The 19209-nt window shown below is 41.2% G+C and overlaps 1 protein-coding gene and 1 long non-coding RNA gene across 2 annotated transcripts in view; one reads left to right on the top strand and one right to left on the bottom strand.

The window, feature by feature from the left end:
* Positions 1-19209, bottom strand: part of LOC119970291 — a 132619-nt gene that overhangs the window by 8162 nt on the left and 105248 nt on the right. The window lies entirely within an intron of this gene.
* Positions 1-19209, top strand: part of LOC119970289 (low-density lipoprotein receptor-related protein 1-like) — a 37261-nt gene that overhangs the window by 7686 nt on the left and 10366 nt on the right. The window contains exons 5-26 of the mRNA XM_038804669.1: positions 367-735; positions 1598-1720; positions 1810-1923; positions 4240-4359; positions 4442-4567; positions 4850-5021; positions 5439-5663; positions 6269-6387; positions 6475-6614; positions 8542-8683; positions 9059-9196; positions 9963-10082; positions 10680-11048; positions 11211-11333; positions 11629-11748; positions 13493-13612; positions 13704-13829; positions 14548-14719; positions 15683-15907; positions 16686-16804; positions 16883-17022; positions 17786-17927. Of these exons, the coding sequence (XP_038660597.1) occupies positions 367-735; positions 1598-1720; positions 1810-1923; positions 4240-4359; positions 4442-4567; positions 4850-5021; positions 5439-5663; positions 6269-6387; positions 6475-6614; positions 8542-8683; positions 9059-9196; positions 9963-10082; positions 10680-11048; positions 11211-11333; positions 11629-11748; positions 13493-13612; positions 13704-13829; positions 14548-14719; positions 15683-15907; positions 16686-16804; positions 16883-17022; positions 17786-17927 (3564 nt within the window). The remainder of the gene's footprint in view (positions 1-366; positions 736-1597; positions 1721-1809; positions 1924-4239; positions 4360-4441; positions 4568-4849; positions 5022-5438; positions 5664-6268; positions 6388-6474; positions 6615-8541; positions 8684-9058; positions 9197-9962; positions 10083-10679; positions 11049-11210; positions 11334-11628; positions 11749-13492; positions 13613-13703; positions 13830-14547; positions 14720-15682; positions 15908-16685; positions 16805-16882; positions 17023-17785; positions 17928-19209) is intronic.

Raw genomic sequence — 19209 nt, 5'->3', positions numbered from 1 at the left:
CCCAGATATGTGCTAGGGGTGACAACTTTTAACATTTTTGCCTAAATCACTTTCAAAACAGCAACTCTACCTCATTTGTCCGACTATGAATAACTTCCATTCTTGATGGTATTCCCCTTCTCCTAAAATAGTGCACATTGCCATGTTCCGTGGTTTCGACTGCCTTGGATACTTGTGGATTGGATTTGGAGAAGGGTTGCTCAACTCTAATTCTCTAAGTCTGAGCTAGAACTTCCATACACATGCATGTTTCCATCTGTAGGTGAATACATATGTATATCTATCAGGAACATTTGATTTCTGCATTCAAACCTGAGTTTTTTTAATATTTCTGCCACCTGTCCTAAAATTGGTTTCTTCTTTCAGGCACTATTATTTGCAGTATACTGGAGTTTACTTGCGGCAATGGTAGATGCATTACCAAAACCTTTCTCTGCAATGGTGAAGATGACTGTGGTGATGGAAGTGATGAAAAAGGTTGTGCTCCATCAATTTGTCACTTGCACGAGTTTCAGTGCAATAGTTCTGAATGTATCCCTTCAAATTGGGTGTGTGATAACAATGCTGACTGTGCTGACCAATCTGATGAAACTCCAGAACGTTGTGGACACTCCCTTCCTCCTGTGACCTGCTCTCCTAATGAGTTCCTATGTAATTCTGGTGAATGCATCAATCAACGCTGGTACTGTGATGGAGATGATGATTGCAAAGATGGGAGTGATGAAATTAACTGCTGTAAGTAACCTCTTTAAGTTGGGTGCTGGGCTAAGTACAAATTTGCTAAATGGAATAGCTTCCAATTTGAGACTGATGAATTGCTCAAATGGTCTACCTAGCTTTCTGAACTGAGTTTGCATGACCAGTCTATATCTGGGACTATTGTGGCTTTACTTATGACTGAGGACATGCAAACATATTCTGCTGCTCCCATGGGTCTTCTAGCCAGACATTTTGAATGTTGCCTCAACACTACACAACTATCCTGATCTTTGAACCATGCAGTAGGAACAAATATCTTCTCCCCTCCCCGCACATGTGTGTCTGCCTCTATTCTAGATCACCTCTGGAATAAATGGCCAAACTGCAGAATGCTTTGCACTAATGCTTGTAGGGGGCGAAATTCCCATCTTGAATGAAGGGCTGAAAGATTATCTTTCGGGGTAAAAAGATTATCTTCCAATATGGTTGCAAAATGAAATAATTAGTTTTTTTTTCTCCAGTGCAATGTTTAATTTGTATGTTGAAATCAGTAAGGACTAAACTTGATCCTGATCTGACTATTAATGCAAGCAGTCCAAATGTGACTTGCTTAGTGTGTACACTATAAAATATAACTATTTGGGAAAACTTGCATGCTAAACATGGGTCTTTGTGACCCATATTTTAACTAGACTACCAATTTTGTCGTCTTGCAGTAACATCAATTTGGACTAAGCTAGCTTTTGCATGGGAACTATTCTGAACAATAAATTTGATCACTTTAAATTAAGTATACTGTACTAGGATAGCATTTTAATTATTAGGTTCCATATATTACATTTTGACTTTGTAGGTAAATGGTTATTCATGCTATTTTTAATGAATTTAAAACTTTTAGCTCCTCGAACATGTAGACCAGATCACTTCCAATGTGACAATAGTAACTGCATCCCTCGGAGCAAGATATGTGATGCATTTGCAGACTGTTCTGATGCAAGTGATGAAGCCAACTGCAAGACAGGTAGGTGCATAATGTCCACTAGTGCAACTGAATTTGGAAGCACTTTTTAAAAAATTGTGTATTAAACACTTTTTTTTTTTCAATTTTAGAATGCACAAGTCCAACTGACTTCAAATGCCAAAGTGGAGAATGCATATCTATAACTCAAGTGTGTAACCACAAATGGGACTGTAGGGATCGGAGTGATGAACCCTTCCGATGTAGTAAGTAGTTCCAATAGCACTTCAACTTGGATTTGTGGTAGGGTTTTTTCACCTCCACTTGTGGATCTCCAGTATGACATGACCATTCCCTCACTAATGTTCAAAGCTAACTTTTTTTTTGCATGGAGTGTCACATTCTCAAATTTACCCTCAAATTTCACCTATTGTGCAACACTGCAGCCCAGTCAGAGATTTACTCCATTGATCTATAGTTTGGAAAACTAATTGTCAATCTGGGAATAAAGACTTCAGCCTGAACACTGGGCTGGATTGTGCCCATGACCAGTGTTTTTGTTGTTTCAGAGGGCAGGTGACCCTCTCCTTCCCACCATCTCCATAACACAACAGGCCCCTAAATCAGCAGGATGCCCCCATTCCAAATTGATAACCTTAGTCGACAATCTTTGCTGCACTGCACATTTCAATGATTACGTTTTCTCCATCTGGAGCTATTCGGCTCCTTTCTTGTAACATTCACACCACCTTGGAAAAATAATAGGACTCTACTTCAGCCCATTTTCCATGCCAGCCTGAGGGCACCCATGTGCCCTTTTTAGTTCCATAGCCCTGTAGTTTACAGCACTTGAGGTGCAGATCCAGGTTACTTGAGAGTTTAGGATGTTTGCTTCCATTTAATATAGGCAGTGAATTAGACTCTGAAATTTTCCTAGTGTCCCCTCTTACACCAACTTCTGGCAGCTATGTCCCCTGATTCTAGAATTCACCATCAAAGGGTACCCATTTCAACCTGCCCCCCCCCCCCCCCCCAAATAATTTGACCCTCTGCCTTTGTTCTAAAGTAAATAACCCCAACCTCTCTCTTTTCTCACCCTGGCAACATTCTTCACACTCGTGAGCAATTACATCCTCCTTCCTGTAATGTACCAATAATCCAATTGTGGCCTCACCAGCATTTTATTACAATTCCAACAATGGTCTATACCTCTTATGGAATTCCCTCCATTCATATGCTTATAACCTTTTTGAACTGCTGCTTTTAGTGACCTGTGTACTTGTATGCCAAGATCTCCTTCTCCCTTCACTTGCTCCTCCTTGATTTGTGCTTCCTGTGACTATATGACCTTGGGTTAAATTCCATCATATCCTTTTAGATTATAGATATCCTCTACACTGTTCACCGCTCAGCCAATCTTTGTCTGGAAATTACACCATTTTGGAGTCTGCCCCCCACCCTGTGCAAATTGTTAAATGTACATCAGTTTCAACACCAAGCCCTGTGGAACACCACTTGAAACAACTTGCCATTTGCAAGAGCAGCCATTGACTATTGCCCTTTGTTTCCTGTTACTAAGCCAACTTTTTATCCAGTTTGTCTCCCATTGGGAATGGGGGGGGGGGGGGGAGGGGGGGGGGAAGAAATGTAATGTAATCTGCCACATACATATTACCCACTGCACTACCTTCATCCAACCTTTGTCACTTCCTCAGAAATCAATCCAATTTGAGGCAAGACCCTCCTTCCCATGCTGACTATCCCTGAGTAATCCATCTCATTGATTACTGATTCTTTGCCCACCACCAACCTGATACTAACTGGCCTATAATTGTTTGACATTTCCTTCAATCCATTTTTTAAACAATAGAATGACATTTACATTTCTCCAACACCTCCCCTGAATCTAGTGGGAATTGGAAAATCATCCCCTGCATCTGCTATCTCCTCCCTGACCACCTTCATTAACCTCTGAAACAATCCATCTGGCTCTGGTGACTTATCAAGGATTCCAACCCTTAATTCTCCTCTTTATGATTATTCCATGCACCCATCCATTGTTCATCCTGCTCTACTATATCTACATCATAGAACATTAGAACAGCACAGAACGGGCCCTTCGGCCCTCTATGTTGTGCCGAGCAATGATCACCCTACTCAAACCCACATATCCACCCTATACCCGTAACCCAACAACCCCCCCCCCCCTTACTTTTTTAGGACACTACGGGCAATTTAGCATGGCCAATCCACCTAACCCAAACACAAAGCACTTTTCTAACCCTTCCCACAGCCTCTGCATCTACCCTTCTCTCGCTTTATTAACCTTTATTAACCATTAATATATTGGTAAAACATCTTGGATTTTATAACTTGCTAATCTATTTTTGATGTCCTCTTAACCACTTTAAATCAAACATTGTTAATTGGGGTGTGACTCGATCGTAATGCATAAATCTAATGCAACCTGAACCATGTAGCTACTTGCTATAACAGCTAGAAGATATTGTTGAATAATATCTTGTAGCTGTGACCTAAAACACTTGGTGGAAATAATTGAAGAAATATTTTTTCTCTAACAGGGTTAAATGAATGCTTGGTGAACAATGGAGGTTGCTCTCACATTTGCAGGGACCTTCTTATTGACTATGAATGTGATTGTCCTGCGGGTTTTGAAATAATTGATGGGAGAGCCTGTGATGGTAAGTCTCTCTGACCCATTTATTATGAGAATTGAAGTTTTTGCAACTTATTACTTATTAATATGGAAATTTGGTTTTGCAGATATTGACGAGTGTCAACATTCTGGAGTATGCAGCCAAATTTGTATTAATTTGAAAGGAAGCTACAAATGTGAATGTTATGAAGGTTATCACCTGGATCCTGCTAATGGAGTTTGCAAGGCTATAGGCAAGTACCCAATACTCCCTAGATGGTCTTGCAAAGGGTGGAAATTTAACAGGGTTAGCACAAGTATGGGTGTACCATAACTAGCCAGCTTCTGTGCATATTGATTTGTGCTTTTTTTTTTTTTACTGTCCACCCATGAAGTCAAATGTGATTATATACTAGAGGGGAAAAACATGCACCATTTTTGATCTGACAAATACATTTCCATACCGTAACATTTAATAGTGTAAATTCAACATGGAAGTGCATTTTTTCAGGATTCTTTTTACTTTTGACACCTAGGCAAAGAGCCTTATTTGTTCTTCACAAATCGCCATGATATCCGGAAGCTAGGACTGCATCACCAAGAGTATACCCAGGTAGTTGTGCAGCTGAGAAATGCTATAGCACTAGATGCTGACGTTGCAGAGCAGAGAATCTTCTGGGCTGATGCAGGCCAGCAAGCAATTTTTAGGTAATTACATTGACTTTCTTGCAGCTGTATTGTTAATGTCACCAATCATTCATTAATTGTCATTAACATTTTGGAAATCAGTATTGCCTCTAATTGCCCTCATCCTTTAATGAACATTTATGGGAAAAATGTAGCACTTTTGGTCCTGGAAGATTTGCTTATCTTGATACAGATGCTCTAATTTCTGATCATGTTAACCAAACCTAATTTATGAAGTGAAATAAATCCTTTTGGAAGCTTGCCTTCATCTGGAGAACTAATTGCATTTTCTATCTGTACCTAATGGACAATGGAAGTTGAGGGGCAGGGTCTTCAGTTTGAATGTAATGGAGCAAACTTAGTCATTGATACAAATGATTGTGCCCCATTTTTTATTCATTGTTTTGTGGCAATTGATGACATTTCTTCCTATTTAAGCACATCTGTGAATAGATATAAAGGCACAGCTGGTCAGTCAGTCCTTGCTATGGATTTGGGCATTCCTGTGGGAATTGCTGTGGATTGGATTTACAAGCATATCTACTGGACTGATCGTGGTTCCAAAACGCTCTCTGTGGCTACATTAGATGGATCTAGAAGAACCATTCTCTTTGACACCAATCTAACCGAACCAGCCTCTGTAGCAGTTGATCCACTATCTGGGTGGGTACCAATTTTCTTTTTCTAATTTTAGAGTACCCAATTATTTTTTCCAATTAAGGGGAAATTTAGCATAACCAATCCACCTACCCTGCACATCTTTGGGTTGTGGGGACAAAACACACGCACACGGAGAATGTGCAAACTCCAATGTCTCAGAGCTGAGATCGAACCTGGGAACTCTGTGCTGTGAGGCAGCAATGCTAACCACTGTGCTGCCCGGTACCAAGTTGATACTTTGGCAACGTGCAATTCCAAATGACTTTTTGAATATCCCAATATTGGGACTTAAAATTTGGCAAGAAAGTCATATAATCTGTTGGTAATGGGCCTTCCCATGACGGGATGGAGAGGCATATCCATGAATCTGACTCGTTAATGCAGGTAAAATGGCTTATTCCATTCTTGGGCATGAAACTGGAGCTTTAATAAAAGGAAGTAAACCTAGCTTGAAGTACATGAATTGATGATGAGGCAAAATTTAAAGTGGAGGAGGGAGAAATATGAGGATAGTTAGTTGCATAGATCACAAGATTTGTTCATTTGAGTAATTCTGTATTGGGTCTTAAACTGTTATGAAGCGTAACCACTTTCCAATGTCACTTTAGGTTTATTTACTGGTCAGACTGGGGTGAGCCTGCAAAGATAGAAAAGGCAGGAATGAATGGTATTGATCGCCAAATCCTGGTTAATAGAGGGATCCAGTGGCCAAATGGCATTGCACTTGGTAAGTTGTCTACACTATTTGCTTACAAAAGCATTTTTTTGGGAGTTCCTAAACTTCAACTATACTGTACTTCAAATTTCTCCACAGACCTTGTGAAACACTGCCTCTACTGGGTTGACTCAAAATTGCACATGTTGTCCAGTATAGGCCTGAATGGGCAGGATCAAAGAATAGTGCTTGTGTCACTAGATTTCCTTTCTCGCCCCTATGGTATTGCTGTTTTTGAGGTAAGGCAGCATTTAAAAATCCTTACATTATGCATGAAGTGTAGCACAATATGAGTCGTAAATATGATCTGCATTCCCTTCTTAAAAAGAATAAGGATTTGGGACTTGCAATTTCTCTCATAAATCTCTCAAGAAACATCCACATGCTCCCTGTTAAGACCTTGCAGAATTGTTTCAATCAAGTCACCTCTTGCTCCCCAACTCTAGTGAATACAAGCCTAGCTGACCTTTCCTCCTATTACAACCCTCAATCCAAGTAATTAGTAGTTGTCTTTGAACTGAATCCAGGTAAATTGGTAGTCGTCTTTGAACTGCTCCAATGTATTTACATCTTTAATGAGAATAATACTGTACATCATAGTGTCTCTAACATTTTGTTACCGTTGCTAATTACTTGCTGTACCTTCATTTTTTGTAATCACTGGAACACCAGATCTCTCTGCATCTCAACTTTAACATAGAAACATAAATAGGTGCAGCATAGGCCATTCAGCCTTCCAAGCCTGCAACATTCAATAAGATCATGGCTGATCATGCAAATTCAGTATCTCAGTCCTGCTTTCTCTTCTCTTCATTCCCTTTCATCCCTTTCGTCACAAGGGCCACATCCAGCTCCCTCTTCTAATATATCCAGCAAGCTGACCCAAAGCTTTGGCAGTGAATTCCACAGGTTCACATCTTCTCTCAGTCCTGAATGGCTTACCCGTTTAGACTATGATTCCCTTGTTCTGGATATCCCCAGCATATGCTCCTAAGATCCCCTCCTTCTTCTTAACTCCAGTCAATACAATCTCTGTTGATCCCATCTTGTCAGTCCTGGGGAACCTTCACTGGACACCCTCCATAGCAAGCATGTTCCTTCTCCAACTAGGAGATCAAAACTGCACACAAGGTGTCCCTGCTTTCCAAACCGCAAGTTATTTCATCCCTAATTGTTGACTCCAGCACTTTTTTCCCATCACTGTCAGGCTAACCTCCCTGTTTTTTTTCTGACAAAATGGGCATTCACATGTTTCTGCATTATACCTCATTGTCAGATCTTTCTCCACTCTCGCTCACCCCATCTATATCACTTTATAGCTTGGTCTTCACAATTTGCTATCTATTTTTGTATCATATTTCTGAGTAAACTGTATTCTGGTACACCACTTATGACATCCTGCCTGAGATACATTAATTCTTCCCATTAGCTTGCCAATGATATATCCGTACCAATTTCTTGTCCATTACCAAGAATTCTACCTTTTGGCACCTAGCCAATGCCTTCTGGAAGTCAGTACATCCACTGGTTTCCCCTTTAGCTACTGTATTTTATTTCCAACTAATAAATTAAATCACTCCCAAGTGGCTTCCCTTCTACACTCTGGTTTATAATGGAGGTGATCACATTTGTTTGCTAATGCCATCACCACTAATTAACCTCTATTTTCCTATCCGTCCTAAATGTCATGTACCCTTCAATATTGGGTTCCAATCTGCCATCTGGTACCTTTTTTTTTGAGACCACTGAACATCACAATGTATTGTAATATAGGATGCACAACAAATATTCCAAAAGGCAGCATGTGGAAGTACTGATCAGGACTACTGCCTACCTGAGCAAATGGGACCATTCACCTAAAATCTTTAATGCAAGCTGCAGAACTCGTATATTTTGTGGGTAAAGATAAAGTTAAGCATTTTGTGCACATGGCCCCATACCAGCCACCTGCCTGGGTCCTCCATGTTTATAGTAGCCACCAAATATTGGTTGTCTTCCTAATTGTGGTGGTATTTTGTGTACTGACCACTTTCTGGTCCAGTTCTGCATATCCTGCGAGAATTGCACATCTGTTATTTGGAACAAACTTCTGTTTAAGGTTATGAGGAGGCCATAGAAATATTGTTACTGCAATCTTGCAATAGCTGAAATAAAAATATCTTTCAGGATCGTGTTTTCTGGACTGATGAAGAAACGGAAGCAATCTATGGAGCCAACAAGTTTACAGGAGAAGATCTAGAGGCACTTGCTTCTAATCTCCAGGAAGCACGGGATCTCTTGATTTATCATGAGCTAATTCAAATGCCTGGTAATTCTGAGCCAATCGCTTTTTTTATCTTGTCTAATTTTAGCTGTTGTCTTTGTGTAATTTACTGCTTTGCCTCAAAGGCAGATTTCATGCACTGACACCAAGTCTAATTAACCTGCTCCAGTGAACCTTGCAGGCATTGGTTCTGTGCATGCTGAAAGATCCAGCTCACACCATAACACCATTTGAAACTATTGATGACCTAACCTAACCATGGCTGTGGATTGCACAAACATCCACAAATCCATCTTAATCCCATGTTAGAATCTGACTTTTAAGCTGAAGACTCCAGTGGTGGACAAGAACTTGCCTGTCTCATCAACTATAAATCTAACTTTAATGTGCAAGGTAGTGACTGTTCGCAATTCCTTACAGGCAAGAACTGGTGCAGTGAGAGTGGAAGCTGTGAATACATGTGTCTCCCTGCTCCTCAGAAAGATGCTTCCTCTCCAAAATACACTTGTTTGTGCCCACCTGGAATAGAACTGGAGCATGGAAAAATGTGCAGAAAAGGTACACTTTATTTCTAGAAAATATTTTATTGAGGCATTTAACATTTTGAACAACATGTGCACAAACCCCACAATAACATGCCCAACTACCCCTGCCCTAGACCCTAACTATCCATTGGATTGCCTTCCATGCCTTCCCCAGCCCCCCACTTCCTGCTGACAGTCAAATCTCCTTTTAAGAAGATGAACAGCTGTGATGAGCCCCTTAAGGCAAACTTAATTTTCTCCAACCCTGCCATGTGACTGACCCAAACCCCTGACATTGGAGGCTCCAAGTCCCTTCATCCCAGCAAACTCTGCTTCTGGGTCACCAAGGAGGCAAGTTCAGAGTGTCAACCTCATTCTCTTGCGCCACCCCCCCCCCCCCCCCCCCCAAACTGGGCACCCAGATCTTCCGACACCCCAAATATTGCCACCTCTTGACAACATCTGAAAATCCCCTCTGCCTTGGACATGCCCAGAACATATGCACATGATTTGAGGGACTGTTCCCAGTGCTCACACCTGCCCTCCACCTCTAAAGTCTGCTCATCTGGACCTCAGTCATGTGAGCCCTGTGGACCACCTTTAATTGGATCGGGCGAAGCCCGGCACATACGAGGATGCATTAACTCCTTGGCCTTCTCCCATTGCCTGATTTCCAGTTCTTCTTCCTGCTTCCTCTTCACCTCTCCAATTGGAACCCCTTCACACTCTCATCTAAATAGCCTTTCTTTATTAGCTTTAGATTCTTCATTAGTATCTAACTAAACCCCTTCTCCTTGCAGACTTGCGCTGTGGTATTTATGAAGTCAGTTGTGGACCTGGATCCCATCAATGTATTCCTTTAACTTGGAAATGTGATGGAATGAAGGAGTGCACTAATGGTGGTGATGAGGAGAACTGTAGTAAGTTGCTGGTTTGCTATGTAATATTGGTTGCTGAAATTGAGTAAAAACCAATCTATCTTTTTTGCATTGATCTCTGTCTCCTTCCCTCAAGAATGCTACACGTTTACCATTTCAGTACCTGAAGATTTGGGTGGAAAACATTGATCACTATTTCCAATTTGTGATGGATGCCACTAAAAAGTACTCTAGTATGAATTGCAAACAAAATCTGGTGTTTTGACCACTGAGGGAGAACTCTTGTAACCATGGTGCCCTGCTGTAATGCATTCTGTACTTTCCCGCCACCTTCCTCTAGTAATACAATTGGCCATTTCCAGTGACCTATTTCCCATCTTGCTCTAGCATGTGTTCCTTTTTTCACTTGTGTAGAAAAGTCCCTTGCAAGTGGGAAAATAATCTAAAATCAAATCACTGATATTTTAAGTGTTTAGCACTCTGCTGTAATCTTTAAAACTGTATCCTTCAATATAGGTACGCATATAATGAGATTGATCAAGATGTCTGGAGTAATTGTTTTCTTAATTTCATGCATCTTGTATTAGATATCCAAGATGGTCTTATTTGAAATACTGAAGCCCTTTACTTTGTCTTCAGGCACCCTTACTTGCAGCATGCTTGAATTTACGTGTTCCAGTGGCAGATGCATTTCCAAGTCCTTTGTTTGTAATGGTGAAGATGACTGCGGTGATGGAAGTGATGAAAAAGGATGCACTCAATCTATCTGTGGATTCCATGAATTTCAATGCAATAGTTTAGAGTGCATCCCTTCAAGCTGGGTGTGTGACAATAACTTTGACTGTACAGATAAGTCTGACGAATCTACCAAACAATGTGGACATCCTGCACCTCTTGCAACCTGTTCCAGCAATGAGATACTCTGTCATTCAGGTGAATGTATCCACCGCCAGTGGTACTGTGATGGGGATAGTGATTGTAAAGATGGAAGTGATGAAATAAATTGCCGTAAGTAAAAATTTATTTTGTTCTTGAGCACATTTTCCAGTTGAGAATTAAGATGAAATGTAAGCTGGCTTCCAAGAGTTACGTTGGGCTGTTTTGATATTGGACTGAAGCTCTTTCTTAGTATTCAATTTTCAAATTAATAACATCAAGCTGTATTTTTAGCTCCTCGCACTTGTCGACCAGATGAATTCCAATGTGGTGATGGTTCCTGTATCCGAGAGAGCGTGAAATGTAATGGATATAAGGATTGCAATGATGGAAGTGATGAAGTTAACTGTAAAAATGGTAAGAATATGCAATTGTCAGACTCTGCCAGCAATATGCTTCCCAGTGGGTTTAAACGTGAATTTTAGTACTAAGAAATACTTGAATATGAAGAAAACTGATATGCAAGTTGGCCACTTGATCTTGGGCTGCTTCACCTCGACAGCAGAAACTGAGTGTATATGCTATTGCTGTGAATAAATATCCTTAGTTGGGTTCTTGCTTTATCCTAACTCGGACAATACTGGCAGCAAAACTTTTTTTTTTCCAAACTCACCTGTCACTAGTAGGTGACATTTAAAATTTTCCCTTGCAGGTACAGAATGTGTAATGCCAACTGACTTCAAATGTCAAAGTGGGGAATGCATAGACATTACCAAAGTATGTAACCACTGGCAAGACTGCAAGGATCGAAGTGATGAGCCTCGTGAATGTAGTAAGTTGAGAATGTCTGTCTGGCTACAAATACAAAACTTATTAATGCTGTAATCTTCCTAGATTTAACTTTTTTGTATTGTTGATGGGGAAACGTTTTTTTCTTCTAAGTCTTTGTTTGTGACCATCCTTTGTAACTTTCCAGCAACTTGAGCCAGGTCTTTTAATTAACATGGTTGTGCCCCCTTTTCATATTCAAGTGTTTATCATCCATTCTCTTACTAAATTATGCTTTGACTATTTCAATCACCTGGCCTGCTGTGTCCACATAGTTTTTAAACCTTGGCCTGAAGTCAATTACACATGAGGTGCAATGCCCAAAACTGGTTTGCTACTCCAGGCAGTGCATGTTCTAAACGGCTATTGCATAACCTCTGAAGTAAGGACTTAACATCTCAAGTTCTTGGGTGCGAACCCTAAATCTAAAAATCCTCCTGGTTTGTAATTACAAAAGGGAATGATGACTCCTTCCAATTGCCAAGGGTAGCAGTGGTTAGCATAGTTGCTTCACCACTCCAGGGTCTCGGGTTCGATTAGTGGTTTGTCTGTCTGTAGTCTGCACATTCCCCCTGTGTCTGCATTAGGTCTGTTCCAGTTTCCTCCCAAGCCCAAAGATGTGCCGATTAGGTGGATTGGTGATGTTAAATTGCCCTTGTTAAATTGCCCTAGAGGTTAAGTGGGGGTTACTAGGTTATGGGGTAGAGTGGATGTGTGGGCATTATTAGGGTGTCCCATTGCACATTGTATGGACCCTGGAGCTAGAGTTAAGACTTGTTCAGTGACTGTCTTGTGTATAGTTTACTTTGCTACCAATAAAATCCCTTTGTTTTATTGAGTTATATTGGAGCCTGCCTAGTATTTTCTCAAGCCACTGCTAATCACATAATTGCAATACCAATATCATGGTCATTGTGTCCTTACAATAGGTTCCTGTAAGATGTTTTACATAGCCCTTATATTTTTTAAAAATTGCATTGCTCTGGCATTTTGAAGTTTCAATTTGTCTTTGGCTGCTTTGTAGATGAATGAAGTGGCTTTAGTGTTTTTAAATAGTAGTAAATGTTGACTACATTGGGTTGTGGGGGAAAATTCTTTCAGCACATTTTCTATATTGCCTCAGCGATTCCACATCCGCGTAATAAACCGTATCAATCCTTGTGGACTTGAGGGGTGTCACTTGACGTAGGTTCAAAAGTGTTTGGATTCACCTGAGGAAGGAGCAGTGCTCTGAAAGCTAGCAAACATGTTGGATTTGTAAGACTACTTTATAGTGCACTGAAGATGAGCAAGTTGGACTTTGTGTTGGGGCTCCACCTAATTTGAATGATGAACGGAGTGACCCCTTTATACTTGTAGGTTGTCAGTCTTGCTACCTCCTGTGATTGATGTGAAGTGCACATTAGCTGAGAAACTATTCTGCAGGTGCTTTGCTTGGCCTGATTTTCCAGGTCTACTCTATTGGGACAGGGCATTTGAAATGGTGATTGGAGTCTGAAATATTAGCTGGTTGCATTAGGTGATGAGAAAATAAATTGCACTCCAAACCATTTGCCCAACTCTACTTGGTCTGTTTTAATTCAAATCAATTTGGAAACTGCCATGGTGGCACTGCTCCATCTACGTTGTATACAATACTCGGACCTCCACCACAGCTCAAGACCTAAGTAGATAGTTGATCAATGTCAGCTAGTGGATGCTTTGCATATTTATCCTAAATCTACTGAAATAGCTTTTTGTTTTTGCAGATTTGAATGAATGTCGGGTGAACAATGGTGGCTGCATGCACATCTGTCGGGATCTTGTTGTTGGCTACAAATGTAGATGCTTTCCTGGTTTTGAGTTGGTGGATGATAAAAATTGTGGAGGTAATTTTTTTTTTCTTTTTGTATGCAAGTTTGTAATAGCTTCACAACACTAATAGCTTCTCTACACTGAGGAATACTTTACTTTCCACAGATATTGATGAATGTCAAAATCCTGGAACATGCAGTCAAATTTGTATCAACGTAATAGGAAGCTTTGAGTGTGAGTGTCACAAAGGATATCATAAGGACCCCATGCATGGTGTTTGCAAGGCAATGGGTAAGTACAGACCTTTAGTACAATGCTAACACCTGAAAGGAAGGGGAAAAACTATAATCTGTTTTAAGATGGTAAGCCAGAACACGCCTTGAGTTGCAGCCAAGTGTCTTGTGTAATATTCATAGATCCTGTGGAGTGTTTCCTATAATGGTGAGGAAAAGCATTCCTTCAGTAGAAGTGGGGATTTTTATGATGCAACAGGCTGATCGACTCCCTATATGACCATCCCTTTTTGCCTTGGGCACCCACATTGGCCATCTGATAGCTATTAATCACACCGCTGTGTCCCGTCTTTGTATCGGCAACTAATTTTAATCTGTTATTGCAGAAGTAGGCTATTCAGCCCATTGTCTGTACCGGCTCTCCAAATGAGCATTAACATGGTGCCTTGCCCCATATCCCTGAACATTATAATGCCCTCTTGAATGCCTCCAATTCAGGCATTATACCCAAATCACTTGCTGAGATTTGTGTAATAGGGTCTTGTTATAGTTGCATATTCAGCACTGTCCTGTCGGATGTTTATGTACGTACTTTTAATGACCATATTTCAAATGCCTTGAGTAACTCTTTTTGCTTTGAACTGTTACCCAGTCAGCTTCCGGAATTAGATTTTGAACTAGGCTTGCAATTGTCATAAGATGTAATGGTGGGCTACTGCCTGTGAACAAGTCACCTTGAATTAGGAAGAAAATGTTTCTGCATTCTATATTAATAGGGAAAGAGCCCCATTTGGTCTTCACCAATCGCCATGATATTCGGAAAATTGGATTGGGTCACATGGAATATACCCAAGTTGTTTGGCAGCTGAGAAATGCTGTAGCCCTTGATGCTGATGTTGCAGCACAAAGGATCTTCTGGGCTGATTTGCAAGAGCAAGCAATTTTTAGGTATGCATTCTTCACTTGAGCTATAACAACAAACTTGCATTTTGCTTTGCCAGTGACTTTTTTTGGGGGTTACTAAGATCTAATGACCTGCATTGTTTCCTTAACTTGCAAAAAGGCACTCATTTAACCATGTTTAATTGTGCCATTTTGAAAAGCTAGATCAAAGGCCTGGGTGCTTAGCTGGGGGCAGTTATTTAATTCCTATCTCTGCCTTTGTACTCTGAAGATCATCGTCAGGAAACCCACTTGTGCATTAATCACAAATTCTCTTACCCTGTCTGCACGTGAGCTTTTATCCTTTTTTGTTTTTATTGAGTTAACACTATTTTTTGAATATTTTTCTGGAATAGTTCACAGCTAGATAATGGAATGTACTTTGTAATTACTATTTGGCCTTCTATACCTTGCAAAGGACCCCACCAAACACCTCAACTTGCCCAAGCCAGGATGTTTATTGAATCACTGAATCATACAAGATAGCAATCTATTGCAGAGCAATTTATCATGAGAATTTCTAGAACTACATGTAGCATGACTGTTCACCTGTATGTCTTGCAACCATCTGCTGATGGCCAGATGCATGCCCACATATGGGGGACCCTGGTCACAGACCAGTCTTAAGACCACATGGTGCATCTGCACTGCCACCTTGGCTGTGGAGGTCACCCACCCTTCATCAGTCTATGATATTGCCTACAGGCATATCACCATACTGGAATTCCCATGGCCTATAATGTAGTCTGATAACTGCGGCCAAATGAACAATTTTCCCTCTGCCTCTGACTTGGTGCCCATGTTCCTTTTCATGTATTTTCCTTTTTTATGTAATACCTAGATTTGGTGCTTGAGTGGAACATTAGCTTCTTCCTCTTTGTACACGTCTAAAGTCAAAAGCTTGTGAAAATTGTGCTGTGCTGCAGTAATTTTCTATTTAGATTTCTGAAATTTTCTTCTTGTTTGCAGTGTGCCCATGGATAAACTGGGAAATGCAGTTCAGAAGTCCAATGTTGTCAAAGATCTTGGAAACCCTGTGGGAATTGCTGTGGACTGGATCTACAAACACCTTTATTGGACGGATCGTGGTACTAAAACCATATCTGTTGCTAACTTTGATGGAACCAAAAGGAAAATCCTATTTGATACTGACCTGATGGAACCGGCTTCGTTAGCTATTGACCCTCTATCAGGGTATGGAATCACTTTTATAATTGTTGTCCAGAATCTTTTTCCACAGTTGGGCAAGTAACTATTACTCTTGGGGCTGGTTTAGCATAGTAGGCTAAACAGCTGGCTTGTAATGTAGAACAATGCCAGCAGCATGGGTTCAATTCTTGTACCAGCCTCCCTGAACAGGTGCTGGAATGTGACAACTAGGGGCTTTACACAGTAACTTCATTAAAGCCTACTTGTGACAATAAGTGATTATGTTCTTAATTTCAAAGTCCTTAACATTGCAATTTTGATTATTCACTAACCTGATGACTAGAACACTCCAGTCATAAGACTCTCAGATGCTGCCAGACCTAAGGGTTTCAAATTTCCAGTGTTCTGCTTTTCTGTAGTTTTTGATCAATATTGTGCCAGGGCCTCTCAGCATGGTGGTTAGCATCAATGCTTCACAGCTCCAGGGTCCCAGGTTCGATTCCCGGCTGGGTCACTGTCTGTGTGGAGTCTGCACGTCCTCCCCGTGTGTGCGTGGGTTTCCTCCGGGTGCTCCGGTTTCCTCCCACAGTCCAAAGATGTGCGGGTTAGGTGGATTGGCCATGCTAAATTGCCCGTAGTGTAAGGTTAATGGGGGGATTGTTGGGTTACGGGTATACGGGTTACGTGGGTTTAAGTAGGGTGATCATTGCTCGGCACAACATCGAGGGCCGAAGGGCCTGTTCTGTGCTGTACTGTTCTATGTTCTATTTTGCAAACATTTTGAGAGCACTGCATTTCAGTGAATGTTGGATTTTTTTTATAGATTTCTGTACTGGTCAGATTGGGGTGAGCCGGCAAAGATTGAAAAAGCAGGAATGAATGGCAATAACCGTAACCTTCTAGTAGCTAGGGATGTTCAATGGCCACATGGCATTGCTCTTGGTAGGTGGACTATTGATCATAAACTGAAGGCCCAGCTTTCTGTTTGGCATTTTAATACAATGTTTCTTTTATCCGCAGATCGTGTGAAAAGCCGTCTCTATTGGGTTGATTTGAAGCTGCACATGTTATCAAGTGTAGACTTGCATGGAAACGACAGAAGAACTGTACTACAATCCAAAGAATTCCTCGCTCATACTTTCGCAATTGCCATATTTGAGGCAAGTTCATTTTAAGAATGATATGGACAGTTTGATTTTGCTTTGTCAGCAAACAATGTTGGAAAAACCTAGCATTAACTAGGCTATCTAGTTTCTACAGCAATCTTTCTCACTCGTCCTGTTAACTTACTAAATTCTTTTAGTGTCTCCTATGCATTGCCAGCCAATATATGTTGGGGCTTTACACTTCAATCATGTCTTTGTTGATTCTCTTAGTTGTCAGACTTGTCATGTAGCCTGGGAAAGGACCAAGGGAAGCCTCATTCTGCAAATGCTCCTGCTAAAGCAGCAGCTCTTACTAAAATGCACTCTGAACAGGGACTGCTAAGTTGGGGCATGTGAGGTGGGGGAGAGAAATGGGATCCAAGCAATTTCCCTGACGATGGAGAAATCGAGGTTGCTGAATTCTGGAGGTGAAAGATGTGCTGTTTTCCAAAAAGAAGCTCTCCAATGTGAGATTGTTCTGACTCTTGCACAAGAAGCTTAGTGGCGCAAGTTGAAAGGAGTATTCTATACTGACTTGGATTGAAAGGAATATTCTGTGCTGAGCTGGAAGGAAAAACTTTCTGACTAGTATCTTTTACTTTTTTCCTTCTGTCAAGCCATCATTGTCTATGCTTTTTTGGTTTGTGATCGTGCTAGTTTGTTGCAATTGCTGAACTTTGTCAAAATAAAGTTATGCATATGCTGTCGATTTTGGTGGGCGTAAAGGAACTTGTGTAGTGATATCATGGTAATTTAACTGTTTGTCTGTCTGTTCCAGGATCGTGTGTTCTGGGTTGATGGAGAAAAGAAAGCTGTGTTTGGAACCAACAAATATACAGGCTCGCGTGTAGAGCTTTTGGCTGCCAATCTTACTGAACCTCGAGACATCATTGTTTATCATGCACTGACACAACCAAAAGGTGAGCAATCTGGCTCAGTAAAATAAAAGCTCTTGCTCCTTTGGTCCAATGAATGGTAATTGGTCAGTCGTTACCTTCCCTAGAAGCCAGATATGAATGGATATTCCTACAGTAGCATTAAGGATGGAACAGTTAATAGGATGGGTGCACCCCCTGCCGGCAACAGGATTCTCCATTCCTGCAGCCAGCCAATGGGGTTTCCTGCTGTGGCCACCTCGTACCACCAGGAAACCTGGTGGGTGTGCTGCTAGCAATCCTGCTGACGGAGAATTCCACTGGTGTTGGTTCTTGGCTGCTATATCAGGACTAATATTTCAACTTAATCCCTCAACACGTTCTCTTTTTGGTCTTGATTTAAATTGATTGAAACAAAAGATGAAAAGCTTTCCAGCACTGGTTTATTCGGAGCCCCGCCTTCTCAACATTGCCCCCCCCCCCCCGTCTTTGGTGTGGTGATCTTCCATTAAAACACCAGTCCGCTCTTCAAGCAACCTATAGTCACCTGGGACTACAGTAACTTTAATTCATTGTGCTGCTACTGTCTCAACCTTGCAAGCATCTTTGCTGAACTATCTTGGGTATTTTGCTGAGTAACACTGAAATCACTGGTGTGAACGTTCCTATTACTGGGAGCTGGGGCATGAGTTCTCCACTGTCATGTTCAACGATTACTCAACAGCTGTCCTTTAACTTTTTGTGAAGTTCTTAATCAATATGGCCCAATCTTTCTTTTGCCTTTTTTGTATCTCCCAGATGAAATGGCCTGGCAAACTGTCATATCATACAACCTTGAACCCGGAGGCAGTCCCAGTGTAAACTTCCGATTGCCAATTTCCCCTATGTCCACATTGTGTGATTACCCAATGACTCCACAGATGTGGACATGTTCCACACCCCAATTTTAACAACCAATTTACTTGGAGCTTTTCCTAGTGGCTATAAAGCAGAAGTGGCAATCTTCTGCACCCCCCCCCCCCCCCCCCCCCCATCCTCCAGATAGGAGCTAGGAATTGAGGGAGTCAGCATTGTTAGGAGCTGAATTTGTGCCAGTAGAGCTTGGGCTGTAGGTGTACAATGCATAGCTTTGGAATAATGCTCACATAGCTGGATTCAAACTAGTTCCAGAAGACTGGAAGATCTGGGTCAATCAGAGAGCCTCACTTTGCCATGTTCAAGAGGAAATCTGTGTAGGTTCTCTCCTCAGCAGGCTACCCTGTAACAAATGTCTGGGTAGATGTTGGTGCACAACAAATACTTGCTTGCTTTTGCAACAGAACAAAAT

This window comes from Scyliorhinus canicula, chromosome 8, assembly GCF_902713615.1.
Source record: "Scyliorhinus canicula chromosome 8, sScyCan1.1, whole genome shotgun sequence".
Taxonomy (NCBI): Eukaryota; Metazoa; Chordata; class Chondrichthyes; order Carcharhiniformes; family Scyliorhinidae; genus Scyliorhinus; species Scyliorhinus canicula.
Note: the sequence above shows the minus strand (reverse complement) of the source record. Positions and strands in the feature narration are given on the sequence as shown.